The following is a 16,756-nucleotide window of genomic DNA, read 5'->3' on the forward strand; positions in this document are numbered from 1 at the left end:
CGAGAAGTAGGCAGGAGGGCATCAGGTTCAAAGGATATAATTATGTACATATGTAAATGACATCCATGTTAAAGGTCTACGAAATCAATATTTTTTCGTTATATAGTTCATGAGTGTCCCCTAAATTACATATTCGTGTGCGCATATTACTATTGTATCCATGTTTTTATTTGATCTTGTTCTTCACAAATATAAAGTCTGATTCGGATTCGAACTGTAAATGATATCCATTCGACAAGAGAAGGCTCCGGATTGCTTCTTTACCCTCCACAGCGACCCAGTGTTCCACGGCGAGAACCTTAATGCGTTGCAGTACGGAAAAAACATTTAAATGTGTATGTAGTTACTAAAGATCCAGTCAATTCCAAATCATTGCATTAAAAATTAACCTTGATGTCAAAAGATTGAAAGGGGAAATCCTTCAAAATTTGATATTCATGTCCTTCCACATCCAAACTGAAAAAGTCCACCGTTTTCAGGTTCATTGCCCATAAAATGCTTTGCAAAGGAAAACATTCCACGACTCCTTCCACTTCGTGACGGTTTAAATCAATTGGTTCGCCGAGGTATGCCTGTAAATATTTTTGGAACTGAGGAACGCATACAAGTTTTCATAATTGAAATCTACACTCTTAGATATCCAGTATTAAAATAATCTCCACCGTGTCATAATATGTATCTATATGACTCATCAGACATGCGAAAATTGTATAAGTAATACGGTGTAGTAATAAATTTTTCGGTATCAAAGTCTCACCATATTCGTAACAAATTTTTACAGACGGGTATAATTTTCAAACCAGGTGGTAGTAACCTTAATACCTAGAAATTAATACTGCCTGACCACACTAGATTTCTAATTTTGTACTCACCGGCAACTTGTACTTTCTCCCTGGATTAATCTTTCCCTGTCCAACCCTCCACGGATTATCGTTCAGGGTAGATTTTAGAAATTCAATCTATTTACCAATGTCTATCAATTTAATTATCCCTTAAAGTAATTTATTTTAATTTATATCACCCTTTCGATTTCTCCACTTAAGCAGACATCGGACAGCCAAGCCTTTCTGTGTTTTCGCTTCATCTTTTGAAACAAGTTTGGAGAAGCTTCTATCAAAAGCCCGGTCCAGCTTGAGCCGATCTCAAGTCCTAACGTGTTTGCAAAAAACTCCCCGTCATTCGCACCACATTCGATGAAGAAGCCGTTTTTCTGAAATTGTCAAATTTTTCTATGGCTATTCACGTCAATCAAAAACGTCGCTTGACCACAATTCTTTGCAATTTTGTGGTGTTTGCTTTGCGCAATCGGTGTAGTGAACGACTTATTAAGGTGTGAAAACCCCTTTATGGAAATGTCTTGTCTGTCCGTCCGTCGGTCCGTCCGTCCGTCCGTATCCACGATAACTTTAGAACGGATTCGAATTTCGACATCCGGTTTTCGCCAACGTGTTTCTAATTTTTGGGGACGGGATGAGTTCGAAGATGGGCGTTGTAGGTCGTAAGGTCACGGCGCCACGGTGATGACGCCAACGGTCAAAGGTGTCGAATTTTTTGTTTCCACCGTTTTAGACGTATTTTTGGATGGGGATTTCAGAAATCGCCATCATTTCGACGTGCGATGACCGTGTGACCGTGTAGACGACGCCAAAGTCGAAAAGTGACGAATGTTTTGGTGCCACCGTTTTAGACGTATTTTATAGCGGGGACTTCAGAAATCGCCATCATTTCGACGTGCGACGACCCCATGACCGTGTGGAAGGTGTTGAATGTCGAAAAATGACTTTTGTCATGTGGAGTGTCTATTGAAAGGTATTGTCGTGTACGTTTGAACTACGCGGGTGGGGTGTCAAAGCGGGGCAAAATGAGACGTGGGGTAATGTGAGACAATGACGGGAAAGTGCTGAAAGACGTTGTGGGTGTGCCACAAAGACAATTCCGTTGTGCACACAACACAACACACTGTGCTTATGGCTGTCCCAAAAGTCTCTTCCAAAATGAATTCTTTCAATTCCTTGTAGTTCCTTGAAAAAAATTCGGCGACGAAAATAATTTACCACGTCACCCCCTACTTTTGCACGCTTTATTCAATAAAAATTATATCACAGCGTTAAAAAAATTATTCGGAAAGGTACGCGGTGCAAAACTTTACGGCCTTTAATTCCCCATTTGAATAACATGTCCCAAAAGTCTCTTCCATATGTCGTAAAGTTTTGCTCTTGACTGTATAAATACAGAAACTAAAAATGAGACGAAAAATGAAAATTCACAGACGAAGATGAAATTGTGAAAAAATAGTTTTAGAGGATTATTGATACCTTTTTGTAACGCATATTTCGTAAAAAAAATCATGGCGTCACAACTCTTCGCACACATACTAAAATTGCGAAGATATGTTACGCAGCGGCCTTTACGAAATCGATGTGAATAGCCCAAATTGTTAATAATCGAACGTTACATACTTATAAAAGTCTCTATTATGCAATCACCTTGAAATTTGTAACCTCCGCAATCGGAAGTCCTTGCGGGGATTGGCCATCGAGCTGTTCGATGGGAGAGTCAAATGCGTATGGCAAATTTTCCGGTGGAAATAAATGATACTTTCGAATGTACTCGAGAACCATGTGATCTGACGGGTCCATGGCGGCAATTCTGTCCTGAAATGTAATAATCCAGTAATTAGTATGCACAAAAATCCGTTGTGATGAATATAATATTTGACATGGTTTTCTGAAACTTACAAATTCCGTTTTAGAACCTAGTTTACGGATGTCATCTTTGTCACAAGAACAAAAAAGAAAACTAGTCCAATAATACCTAAATGTTGATTAACTCTACGCGATAAAAATCTAGTTATCGACATTACAGAATGTTCAAAATTTGAGATCAATTATACTCAAGCAGTAAAAATTTATTATTCGCTTAAGGATAGCTCGTATGCACGTACATATGCATAATTTATCAATTTCGCATGCAGTGTTTACCTTTAATATTTTAACAACTGCTAACCGTATGTATGTGTACTGTACAAATAAGGTACGAAGAACGCATATACATAGTCATATTGTACGTAGTAACTGACAAAATGCTGTATTTGCAGTTTTCAAAAGGATTAGATATACTTTTATTGCGAATTAAATTAGGTACATATGTACATATGTATATATATTTATTTACTCAACAGATCGCGAGGTACATACATATTTATTTAGCTTCTAGATTTTGTAGTGACATCGATAATCATCACTATATATGTGCATACCTTGTGAACTTTAAAATTACAATATATGTAATGGGGTTTGAAACATTTGAATTTTAAACCAGTACATGAGTAATAATTATGAAAACCAGAATCTGTTGACACAAAAAATTTTATTTGGATAAGATTCACATTGTTTGTAGAGCTGATTTAATTTTCTGAGTCCAATGGTAGCAGTTATGCACTGGTATTAGGGCATGTAATCTCGATATCGGTTTCGGTATTTCGGTATTCAATATTCAAATACCGAAATATCGATATTTCGATATTACAATACCGAAATTGGCATTTTGTAATTTATGAATTTATTTAATTAATATAACACTTTCGGATCAACGTAACCCCTTGGAATTCAAACTTTGGGGTGTAACCAGGTCAAAAATCAGTTTTTGAAACATTGGGGGTGTAACCAACTCAACATTTAGAAATAATAATATCGAATTTTGACTTGGCCATAGCTCTACCTAAAGCTTCTACTTTGGGGGTGTAACCAAGTCAAAATTAAGTTGTGGGAACTTTGAAGGTGCGACCAAGTCAAAATTCAGTTGTGGGAACTTTCCGGGTGTAACCAAGTCAAAATCCAGTTGTGGGAGCTTTGGGGGTGTAACCAAGTAAAAATTCGATTTTGGGAACTTTGGGGGTGTAACCAAGTCAAAATTCTATTTTGGGAACTTTGAGGGTGTAACCAAGTCAAAATTCGATTTTGGGAACTTTGGGGGTGTAACCAAGTCAAAATTTGAATTTGGGAACCTTGGGGGTGTAACCAAGGCAAAATTCGATTTTGGGAACTTTGGGGGTGTAACCAAATTGAAAATTTAGTTGTGGGAAATTTGGGGGTGTAACCTAGTCAAAATTTGATTTTGGGAACTATGGGGGTGTAACCTAGTCAAAAATCGACTTTGGGAACTTTGGGGGTGTGACCAAGTCAAAATTCGATTTTGGGAACTCTGGGAGTGTATAACCAAGTCAAAATTCGATTTTGGGAACTTTGTGGGTGTAACCAAATTAAAATTCGATTTTGGGAAGTTTGGGGGTGTAACCAAGTCAAAATTCTATTTTGGGTACTTTGGGGGTGGAACCAAGTCAAAATTCGATTTTGGGAACTTTGGGGGTGTAACCAAATCTAAAATTTAGTTGTGGGAACTTTGAGGGTGTAACCTAGTCAAAAATTCAGTTGTGGGAACTTTGGGGGTGTAACCTAGTCAAAAATTCAGTTGTGGGAATTTTGGGGGGGTGACCAAACCGAGAATAAATTTTGGAACTTTGGGGGTGTGGCCAATTCGAAATTAAATTTGGGAAAATTGTAGCGTGTACCCAAGTCAAAATTTGATTTTAGAAGCTTTAGGTAGAGCTATGGCTAAGTCAAAATTCGAAATTATTATTTCTAAATTTTGAGTTGGTTACACCCCCAATGTTTCAAAAATTGATTTTGGACCTGGTTACACCCCAAAGTTTGAATTCGAAGGGGTTACGTTGATTCGAAAGTGTTATATTAATTAAATAAATTCATAAATTGCAAGATTTGAATTTCGGTATTGTAATATCGAAATATCGATATTTCGGTATCTGAATACCGATAATTTCGGTATTTTAATACCGAAATATCGGTATTTCGGTATTTTAATACCGAAATATCGGTATTTCGAGATCTCGAAATATCGAGATTACATGCCCTAACTGGTATGTACGCTACTACCTCGGAGAGTGAGAGGACTTCAAAGTTCCAACAAAAAATCCATTAGCACAAAAACTGATCAATATTCTTGAAAACAGTTTTCACCACACGCTTGCTAACTTTTTCGATGCAACCATTCCGACCGTTTTTGAAATTTTCGGAAGGAAGGTTGGAAACCACGTAGCAAGTTCCTTTACGCAAGTGATTTTATGTGTATTATTAATAAGACTTCTAAAAAATCCCACAATTTTAGTCATAATCCCCCAAACAAATCTGCTTACCCACCTCCCCAAACCAGCTTCCACTCCGCCAAGAAAATTAACCCCGCCCCGACTAGCAACATGCCACAAATGGCAAACATATACTTCAAAGCTTCCAACGAGCCGGGCGTACATTCATGAAACTCTGGCTGATGCGGGACCCCACTGTTCACCTGGGCCGAATACTTGTCATACACTTCTTTCCCATGTGTCCTCATGCGAAATAGCAGTCTTGACTTCCTATATGCGCGCAACCACGTCCCAATCAGCCCCGCTTCCACGAATCTCCTGTACACCGAGTTGAACCGGGGAAATATGAAATTCCGTAATCCATGCATCACCGAGATCATTTGAAACCCTGTTTCACCTCGACCATGTATGACGAACCGCTTACCCAGAAATGTTATCGGTTCGGTCAAAAATTTTAGATTGTTAATGCTATCCATCATTGCAAAAGTCCCACTTGTTTCGAACTCCTTGAGTCGGTTTGAGTTAGAAATATTGCTAATAATCTCGGCACTTCGGACTTGCCTTGGTTCGATGAAAATTAGTCGCGTCTCGAAAGCATCGAGGGACCTTTGATACCCCAAATTTCCCGCCATGACCGTTTTTAATTCAGGGATTATGATACTCTTAAGCACCGAGGCGAACGTTATGGTAATCCCCGTTGTGGAAACTGTGTCCGATTGTAAATTCGTTACGGTTAAGACGAGTAGTTGCGAGGATAACAACTCGGCCATTGTGACGGGTACTTTCGGGAGTTCAGGCACCGTCAAGAAAGAAAATATCGACCCCTGGTATAAATTCGCCATGAGAATGTAAAACCCAAAAAACCAAACGGTCGAACCAATGATGGCAGCACGCCGGTTGGCAAATATTTTAGTTACATCGCGACCCCCACTTTGCCCCACTTTGCAGAAGGAGAGCGCCAACCCCCAAAACTTTGTTTCCCATATATTCTCTCAAGTTGGCCGTGTATATGCAGAACCCCGAAGCAGAAATCGAAATCGGAGCCAAAGTGGACATTGTACTTAAAGAAATTAAAAGAAGAAGCCACGCCGCGGTATCGAAGGGTAGGAGAAAAGTGAAAAAATTATTTGCCACCGAGGGAAACACGGTAACCACGGAGAACTTGACAATTTCAAAATTCACGGTGTAAACAGAGAAATACTCTATGATAGTGGGCAGTGATACATCGCACAAAATAGAGGAGAAGGTTATCTCTCCGTACACATTTTCCCAGTCCGACCTCTTCATTGCTCGCCAGTGTCGATAAGTGAAGTTAAATTTTTGTCGGAGAACGGACAATGGGCAAAATTCTGGAGTATTAATTTGATCGAAATTTCGCCTAATTATGCGGCAATCTCCGTTCTGTTGTACGGCATGTGAACCGTAAACTTGGACTATTTTTTGGTGAAGATTTGAATTAAAGGAGTCCCACGCTACATCAATTTGACGTAGAAGGTGTAACCCTTGATTGCTTAGTTTTAGAATAGATTGATAGGCAATGCAAGGCACATAAACCGATTCGGGGGATTTGTGGACATTGAACAGGACTAATTTTGAGAACGAACGACCCGAAATGTAGAGTTCATATGGGTCAGCCACGTGGACGAATATATACTTTGCCAGAGGAAAGCGGCGAATAATTGGCCAGAGGAGATCTTTGTGTTTGGCGGGTTTTACAGCCGACGTGGATAGTTCAAGGAAGACAAGGAGAGTTCGAAATCGGTAGAAGCGTGTGACCGAGGCAACCTCCAGGTAGCCAAGGTTTACAAAGAACTGACAGATGAGTTGTGGGGTGAAGATGTTGTGGCGGGTGATTTGTTTGTGCAGCAAGGGGGGAAATTGTGAAATATTGAAGAAGTGGAGGTCGTACTCGTGGAATACATTGTCATGGTACCACACGGATGTTACTGGTTGATTGAGCAAAATGAGCAGAACAAAAATTAGTAAGTAATTCATTTTGAAGGAATTTAATTTGAAGGAGTGGGTTTCGTATGCAATTTTATTATTTACAATTTTAAAAATAATGTAATCACTTGAAAAGAAATGCTTTCTCAATTTTAAATCAAGTTAACTCTGCTAAAACCAGAATAATCTTTTCTCTAGGTCATCGTTTGGAACTTAGAGTTCATTTATACTACAAAACGGTGACTTTAATTTTCAGAATATAAGTATTATAGAGGTAACTAAGTTAATACTAAAATGATTTTAGTTAAATTTTTGCAGAAAATGGTAAAGACGCTGTCCACATCAACCGTTTACTAATTTACATATACATAAAACACCTAACATTTTGAGTTAATGTAGATAAATACAATATCTTTTTTGTTGAAATTTCCAACATAACTATCATAATCTGTAATTGCCTTTAGTGAGCTCTTGTTGCCTACATATTTACGTCTAGCACGCAACCTTCCTCACATCAATTTGAGTAATTTAGAAAGTTTGAGTAAGTTATAATTCAATGGCTTTTAAGTGTGTCCTTTGTTATGGATAAAACATTTCTATTATACTTAACCCTGTTGGGAACATAATTTTGTTAGTAATTCGACGCACGTGCTTTAATTTTTTTCCCTATAACATCGCGTAGAAGAGAACAGCATACATTATTTTGTATGGAATTATGTAGTACACAACTATATACGTGACAACTTAATCAATGTCAAATATCCGGTCTGATGTCGGACCCACACTGGTAAAGTTCAACAACAAAATGAAGAAGCAAACCATTCAAGCTATCGATTTCGAGTAAAGTTTGAGACCTTTTATTACAAAAAGGGTGGGGTTTGACGTACGCGTATTACCTCATAGAACTTGGATACAGGTAGGATAGGTAGGACAGGTAGATTTTAACTAGGTAGGTTGGGATAGGTTCCATTTGGACAGTTGTAAGTGCATAATACTACTTATCATATCAGAGGCGTAAGTGCAAATCACTGGGTTGGGGAAAACACGTATCACTCATCAGCATACATATACCGTACCGGAGCATTTTAGCCTAGATAGCAGTTACTGGTAATTCGAAACATATTTTTAGAGCATACTTTTAACCATACATACATAACCTATATTGCTGAAATTTGATATCGCTTCATCAGTTAAATTATGGTTACATTGAATTTATATATTTTAAGTATTAAACAGTGTTACAGAATTATTTAAAACCCAAACATGAAAAATCCGATGAAAATTTGGTCGAGAAATTAATAAATTCAACTTTGCGTTGAAGGTGAAAACCGAGGAGAAAATCCGAAAGGGGAAAGATGAACTGCGTATAGTTTCGCAAGACCATGAGGTATATATTTAGCTTCAATATTTATTTCCTTGATTTGTGTAGGGATTTGAACTTCATTTGAAACTTCAACTAATACATGAGTAAAAGTAATGAAAACCGGAATCTGTTGTGACACTGAAAAATTGGATCTATAATTTGATTTGAAAAATCAAATCTGAAAAATTCGATTTCAATAAGATTATCAAAGTTTGTCGCGCTAATTTTTCTTCGTTGGACTGTGGACGTTCCTACGATACTCCACGCGAAGTAGGAGGAGCCGAAAGTTTGAAATAACCGCCGAGTTAGTGATTTTTAGCGCAACGGCGGGTTAATATTTCTTAAACGATCTTCTGTGTTTTTTAATTTTTAAAGGGAGTTTCGAAAGGCCGTAGGAAATTCTTTGAGGCAAGTTTAGTATATTATTAATTATTTTACCTAAAAATTTCGCAGCTTCGGCCATAATATCACAGACGAATCCACTTATCCTCCACCCCCAAGTTTTAAGTCTCACCTTCCCCTCAGCCGAGAAAACTAACCCCGCCCCGCTTAACAATACCCCACAAATGGCAAACATATACTTCAACGCTTCCATAGAGATGGGCGTGCATTCATGAAACTCGGGCTCAAACGGGACCGCACTGTTCACCTGGGCTAAGTACTTGGTATACACTTTCTTCCCATATTTCCTCATGCGAACTAGCTCATTTGCATCCCTAAATGTGCGAAACCATACGTCTATCAACCCGCCTTCCACGAATCTCCTGTACGCCGAGTAGAACCGACTAACTATGAAAGTCCTTACTCCATTCATCACCGTCATTGTTTGAAACCCAGTCTCGTCTCGGCCGTGTATGACGAACCTCTTACCCAGAAACGTTATCGGTTCGATAAATTCTTTTAGGATGTCGACGCTATCCATTACTGCAAAAGCTCCCCCTGTTTCGAACTTGTTGAGTCGATTTGAATTAGAAATATTTCGAATAACCTCGGGGGCCTGGGCTTTGTTTCGTTCGACGAAAATTAGTCGCTTATCGAGCGAATCGAGTGCCCTTTGATACTCCAAATTCCCAGCCATGGCCGTTTTTAATTCAGGGATTATGGTACTCTTGAGGACTGAATGGTCCGTTCCCCTAAGGGAAAAGTTGAACATTGTGGACGCCGTTACTGTTAAGACGGGAAGTTTGGAGGTTAACAGCTCAGACATCGTGACGGGTACCTTGGGCAGCTCGGGCACCGTCAAAAAAGAAAATATCGATCCCTGGTACAAATTGGCCATGAGAATGAAGCACCCAAAAAACCAGACGGACGACCCTATCACGGCGACATGCCGGTTGGCGAATATTTTGGTTACATCGCCACTCCCAGTTTGCCCCAAAAGAATGGCACTCACGTGGAAAAATTTATCCCCAATGTAGTCTCTCACGCTGAACCGGTATATCCAGTGCCCCGACGAAGAAACAGAAATCGAAACCATAGTTGACATCGTGATTAAAGAAATTACAAGAAGAATCCACGTCGTGGTATCGAAGGGAAGGAGAAAAGTGAAAAAATTATTCGCCACCGAGGGAAAACCCGTAACTACGGAAAACCTGATAACGACAAAATTAACGGTGTAAGCATACAAATATGTTTTGAAACTTGTAACCGTTGCATCGCATAAAATCCTTGAGAAACTTAGAGATTCGTACATATTTCGCCAGTCGGTCATCTTCCTTACTCGCCAGTGTAGATAAGTGAAGTTAAATTTTTCTCGGAGGGCGGATAATGGACAAAATCTGGCTTATAAATTTTCACGAAATTTCGCCTAATTGGGCGACAATCTCCGTCCTGTTGAACTACATTTGAAGCGTAAACTTTCACTATTTTGCGGTGAAAATTATAATTAAGGGAGTTCCACGTGACATCAATTTCACGTAGAAGGTGTACCCCTGCGTTCCTTAGTTTTATTGTGGATTGACACGGCAAACAAGGCACATAAACCGATTCGGGGGATTCGTGGATATTGAACAGGACTAATTTTGAGAGCAAACGCGCCGAAATGTAGCTGTGTTTATATGGGTCAGCCACGTGGGCGAATATGTACTGCGCGTGGGAGAAACGGCGCGTAATTGCCAACAGGAGATAGACGTGTTCGAGAGGTTTTTTTTCGAGAGGGTCCAACCCGGAGAAATCAATGAAGACAAGGCGGATTCGATATCTGTAGAGTTTTGTGACCAAGATAACCTCCAGGTATAGGAGGTTCTCGGATGAAGAGTTTAGAACGAACTGGCCCATTAGTTGTGGAGTGTAGGGGTTATGGCGGGTGATTCCCTTGTGGAACAAGGGGGGGAATTGAGACACATTTAGGAAATGGAGGTCACAGTCGTGAAATACGTTGTCATGGAACCACATGGATTTTACAGGGTGAAGAAAGACGATTAAAACAAGAACTAGTACGTGCTCCATTTTAACTAATTGCCACCAAGTTTTTCCAGGTGAACGGTTTCGCTCTCCCTCTTAAAAATGCTGCTACATTTTTGAAAATAAAATGCATTCTGAATTTTATATTAAGTAAACTACTCTAAATCCGGAGTTAATCTTATTCTGATAACATATAAAGGTCACTCTCGTCTTAGCATATTCTAAAACTGAGACTTCATTTATTTTTAAAAAAGATACCTTTAATTTTAGAGTATTGAGGAGGTTTTCAAGACAATAGTGAGATGATTTTAGTTATTTGCTTGGAAAAATGGTTAAGGCGCTCTTCAACTCAACTGCATGCCTATAAATACTCCTAAAATACGCAGTATGTTAAGCTAATTCAGATAAATGCAATATCACATGGGTTGGAATTTCCAAAACACGTAATCCGTAATTACCTAGAGTGGGCGCTAACTGCCTATTTTCTTCATCAGTTTTACCTTTGGTACCCAACCCTCTTTACCATAATTTGCGTAATTTAGAAAATTTATAATTTTAAGTATTTCCTTTGATAGGAATAAGACATTTTCGTAATACATGTGAACCTTGTTAGGGCATAATTTTTGTTAGTAATTGGGAGTACTTGGTTTATGTAATTTCATTCGCCTAATATCACTTAAAGAAAAAAGTGTATATTTTTTGTGCAATAATTTGGTACTAATCCTAAGCTATATAAATAAATATGTATATAATAGCTTAATCACTGTCAAATATCCGGCCTGATTACGAACTTTCTTTTAAAGGTCCGCAACATAATGACAAAGCAAACCATTCAAATTGTCAATATCGAGCATAGTTATTAAATTTGTTCTCAGGAACTCATATCGTTTTACAATTTCAGATTCGCGTAGGTGTAAGGCTTGTTCAATTGTTAAGGGCGCGTTCATAAATTATTTAAGGCGAGAGAGGGCGGGTAGCTAAGGGTTTGATTATATCGTCCATAAGTATGTAACATATTTTATGTAAATACGGGAGGGGAAGTGGGTCCATAAATTCGCGATTTTTGCGCAACATAACTTATGAACGGCCCCTAACCACAACATCATCGTAACATACGTTTTCGGTTCAGCATAAGGTCGTTGGATCTTACAAAATTGTAAACCCACACATTGCAAATTTTAGCAGTGTGTGAGTTTACATTCATTTAAAATAAACGAAAATAAGCCATCCATACTTAACTCATATTTAAACTCACATTTATTAATTCACATTTTCTGCATCATTTACATACATACATACCATGGCCTATTTTTCATTTTTTTAACTTATAATAATAATAATCACAATTTATTCCATGAATAATTCTAACAAGGCTCGTGGCCCATATTTAGAAATACAGGTTAATTCTCAGCATGATTTAGTAATATAACAGGTTACATTATATCTATTACAAATTTCCAAATGATCGCGTAGAGGATGAACCATTATAGTAGAAATTTTACTTTTCCCTGTGCCAAGATGACATGATTCGCATACATTAACTATAGCATGATAAAGTTATGTTGCATATTTTGAGTTCAGGGTCCTATACTGCTCGTTATACATAGATATATAAGTAAATGGTTAAAGCGCATGCAGTAACTTTGACCTCATGCTTCCATACAAATACTATCATAATAATATATAATCTAGTTGTAATTCTTCTTCTTTTCATTTGAAAGTTAAATACGTTAGCAAACAGCTGCAAAAATGAATTTTTCTCAAACTATAAAATAAAATTTTTGGAAAAGAAAGGCTGACCAAATCTTAACAATCTATTTGCTTTTATCTTACGTAGCGACCGTCCATAAATGAAGTAACACAAGAGCGGGGGTCTAGGGCTCCAATTACATCGTGTCTATGTTGCACATGTTAAAGGGGGGAATGGGGGTCTAGAAAATCGCGATTTTTGCGTTACGTAATTTATGGACGGCCTTTTAAACGGGGAACCATTTATTACACACAGATCAATTCAATAAGTAAAATTAGTTTTCCATAGTATGATTTCTACCCAAGTGACGGACCAATTCTTGAAAAGTGGTGATCTTCCTTTGGCAGAAGTAACACTCAAGATTATTCTTCTCATTGTGACGACTTTTCATATGTCTGGCCAAATGGGCTCTTGAGTGGCTCCTGTACTCGCATTTCCAACAGGAATGCTTTTTTACTTTATCTATGTTGTGCTTGATTTCAAAGTGGTGTTTCAAATTTGAGGATGACACGAATTTCTTCTCACATAGGGTACAAGTATAATTCTTGAGATTTTCGTGGTTATGCACAGCTCGGATGTGACGGTCCCAGTTCAGCTTTTTTAAGAAAGTTCGAGGGCACTGATTGCAGCAAAAAAATTTCCGGGTTGCGCGATTTTCATGGGATGCCTGTAATTCGTAGCATACACATCTTATGGATTACAACAATTTAATATTTAACCTCATATTGACCAAACTCGATGTGCTTTAAAAATTTCCTAAGAGACCAAATGAGTACTAGATTGGTACATACTCTACCAAATGCATCCCCCTGATGCACCATGACGACTGCGCAATGAGGATGAAGTACATACGTCGTATACATAATATAAAGAAAAAGCTATATTTCTCAAAATTTTCAAAACAACGATATTTCTTTGGAATTTTTTGGACATTCGTTGAAAACAACTTTTGACAAAAACTTGATTTTTTGAATATTTTTGATCAAAAATTTTTTAATTTTCCATATACCGATCAATTTTAAGAAGTATATTTGACCTTTTTTCGAGAATTATGGTTCAGGTGAAGCTAAATAAGAAACCACAAATTTGCATACATACCTCGTGCTTTTTCAAATTCTCCTTCGTGGCAACAGTCCTCCCACAAGTTGGGCACTTGTAGCATTTCTCCGTCGTGTGGGTCGCAATATGTCGGGCAAGATGTGTTCTTGACTTCAATTCCTTTTCGCACAGGGTGCACGGAAATCTGACCGGATTTTCGGTATGCTCGCTTCTTACGTGTCTCAAAAGTGTCCGCTCGGAAAGATATGTTCTTCCACAAGCTGGAAATGTACATGGAAATATTTGTCTTTCTCGCGATGTGTGAAAAGTTTTAGTGTGTATTGGCAAATAGTTTTTGTTCGAAAATGTCTTGTGGCAAATGTGACAGGCTGGGCGGGCCCGACTTCCGTGCAAAGTGGCCATATGGACGCGCAGGATTTCAGGATTTTTCAGCACCTTTCTACAAATCTTGCATAAAAAATTAATTATTACTTAATTAGTGGTTTAAAAAAAGTCTGTGACTAACAGACTAAATTATGTTTAGTATTTAAAGTATATTTTTTAAATATTTACACCTACTTCACATTTCCGCTTGGCATTTGGGTCGTGTGTGACGGCATGTTTGCGAAGGGAATCTTTCGTTCGACAGGTTTTCGAGCAGTGCGGACATTTATGAAGGTATTCGTTTGGCTCCATTTAATTATTAATTAGTACGCACGTTTAACTTGACCAGTTTTTTTCTTTAATGGCGTGAGAAGCGACCTGAATTGGGCAAATTGTAAGTAGTAACTAGATTCGTATAATTATTTCTGCATTACTCGAGCACTACGAAATTTCATGGGACAATAAAGTCAACTTACATAAAGTAAACTTGTGAATTTTATGAAAATTATGAAATTAAGTACAATTTTGAAATGCATGCATGCCTGTTTACATTAGTAATCATTGATGACCTCCAAGCAAGCAGATTTTCCTACATCTGTTTATTCTTATTGTTACTAAAATATTTGTGTTCTTATTATTTTCTTCTTATTTGTCAATATTCTGTAAATAAATAAATTATCCTTATCCCAAGGTATTTAGCTACACATGCAGCATGCTACAATTTCACTAAACATTTCTTGAACAACTTTGTTCTAATAAGTTATTGATATTCGCACGGCAGATGAGGATAATCTGATCAAATAAGTAAGTAGTTAATGGGGACTGGAAGAGAAAGTGTTGAAATTCGAAGATAAATATGTTCCAATAACTGTCCATGCCGAATATGTACACGTGCATACAAGATTTCTCTTCACCTGACGGAAATAGATAGTCGACCCACATTATCTATGTGCATGCGGATTTACACAGGGTCAAAATGCTCACTCTTACGCATAATGTTACACTTCTGAAAGTGAAGGGACCCTTAATTTCAAAGTTAAATACACTTAACTACAACAATGTTTACTCATTTTATCTTACTTGATTTATAACAATATAGAGCAACATTGACTTAGGATTGGTAAAATTTACCTTGGATTTATATAGTATTGTTCATTTTGGTTTAATATAGAATTGAGAATGAGTTTACTTGTGGAAAGGGTTATGCATACATATATTTTATTTTTCAGAGTGCATCTTGACGAAACCCTTGAAATCAAGGTGAACACAGAGATGCCACAGAGTTGAACAATAAATATGTAGATAGTTTCTCGATGATTATATTATTCATTCCAACATTGTTTGCATTATGGTAAATACATAGAATGTTGATATTTATTACTGACAACATCAGTAATCCGTAATCTAAGTACATAAATGTTAAACTTTAATTTGTAGTTTTTTAGAAATGCGTCACATTAATCTAATGATTTTAAAAAATACTGGGCCGAGTGTATGTATGATTGTATGCATACGTGGATATGTATTAGATGCTCAATTTCAAACAAACATTGACACGACATCAACATTTATCATTTATCAGTTATCATTACATGAACACGTATAATTTAAATTTACGTATGTAAATAGTTTATTTTTTCTAATTGTGGAAAATACAAGCTAGAAAACATCATTGACAAGACTGTCACAACCAGATGTACATATCTAATTATTTGTAAACGCATTGTTCCAATTTAATATATTAAATTAATCTGTTATATATAACAGATTAATATATAGTTGTTAAGAAAGTAAATTAGTCGATAGGACACCGTGAGAAAAAATAAATAAAGAAAAAACTAAAAATTATAGTAACGACCAATAATTTAAGCCACAGGGGTAGAAAAATAAAATTCATAGGAAATAGATAAACTCTAAGCCACCCGCCAGCCAAAACTGACATAAAAATTAAAAATGTTATCGGAATTAGTATGTTAATTCTCTCAGCTAAACTTAAAAGATACCGGTTACCCATATTATTAAAGAAAGAAAAATACAAAAGGCGAACAGAGTACGTTAATGTAAACAATGTAGATAAAACTATTAAGCATCCCATAATTAAATTTATTTTCCCTTGAAAAAAAAATTCAATAATCATATCCCTAGAAAAAAATCCTGATAAAAACGGAAACCCACAAAGAGCTATTGAAGAAATAATGAAATACAGAGATGTAACTGGGCAAGAAATCATTAGCCCCCTATCGCTCGAATATCCTGAGTGTCCCCTATAGAATGAATAAACACCCCAGCACATAGAAATAGTAGGGATTTAAATATAGCATGAGTTAAAAGATGGAAAAAGGCATACTCGTAGAAGCCCAGCCCCAAAGATGTTATTATTAACCCGAGCTGACTTAGTGTTGATAAGGCAATAATTTTTTTAAAATCTATCTCAAAATTAGCCCCTAAACCTGATATAAATATAGTCAACATACCAATAAATAATAAAAAATTATTAATACCTAAAGTGTAATTAAACCGAATTAATAGATACACCCCAGCTGTGACTAAAGTAGATGAATGCACAAGAGCCGAAACTGGGGTGGGGGCTGCTATAGCCGCAGGTAGCCAGGCAGAAAAGGGTATTTGAGCTCTTTTTGTTATAGCTGCTAAAATTACTAGGATAACTATAAAAGAAACTACTTCGTACGAATAGACAAACTGCGAATAAAAA

The 16,756-nt window shown here is 37.2% G+C and overlaps 2 protein-coding genes across 2 annotated transcripts; both read right to left on the reverse strand.

The window, feature by feature from the left end:
* Positions 1-146: 146 nt before the first annotated feature.
* LOC110855736 lies at positions 147-2,902 on the reverse strand. Its single transcript, XM_022104144.2, has 6 exons — positions 2,739-2,902; positions 2,487-2,654; positions 1,022-1,210; positions 873-959; positions 390-572; positions 147-298 (listed from the first exon to the last, which is right to left on the reverse strand). Exons 2-6 carry the CDS (start codon positions 2,637-2,639, stop codon positions 167-169), a joined length of 744 nt encoding a protein of 247 aa, XP_021959836.1. The 5' UTR covers positions 2,640-2,654; positions 2,739-2,902; the 3' UTR covers positions 147-166.
* Positions 2,903-12,895: 9,993 nt separating this feature from the next.
* LOC118437485 (oocyte zinc finger protein XlCOF26-like) lies at positions 12,896-14,627 on the reverse strand. The gene is made up of 3 exons (XM_035856510.1): positions 14,239-14,627; positions 13,720-14,127; positions 12,896-13,288 (listed from the first exon to the last, which is right to left on the reverse strand). The coding sequence occupies exons 1-3, from the start codon at positions 14,353-14,355 to the stop codon at positions 12,896-12,898; spliced, it is 918 nt and encodes a 305-aa protein (XP_035712403.1). The 5' UTR covers positions 14,356-14,627.
* Positions 14,628-16,756: the final 2,129 nt, after the last annotated feature.

Source organism: Folsomia candida, unplaced genomic scaffold (genome assembly GCF_002217175.1).
Source record: "Folsomia candida strain VU population unplaced genomic scaffold, ASM221717v1 Fcan01_Sc013, whole genome shotgun sequence".
Taxonomy (NCBI): domain Eukaryota; kingdom Metazoa; phylum Arthropoda; class Collembola; order Entomobryomorpha; family Isotomidae; genus Folsomia; species Folsomia candida.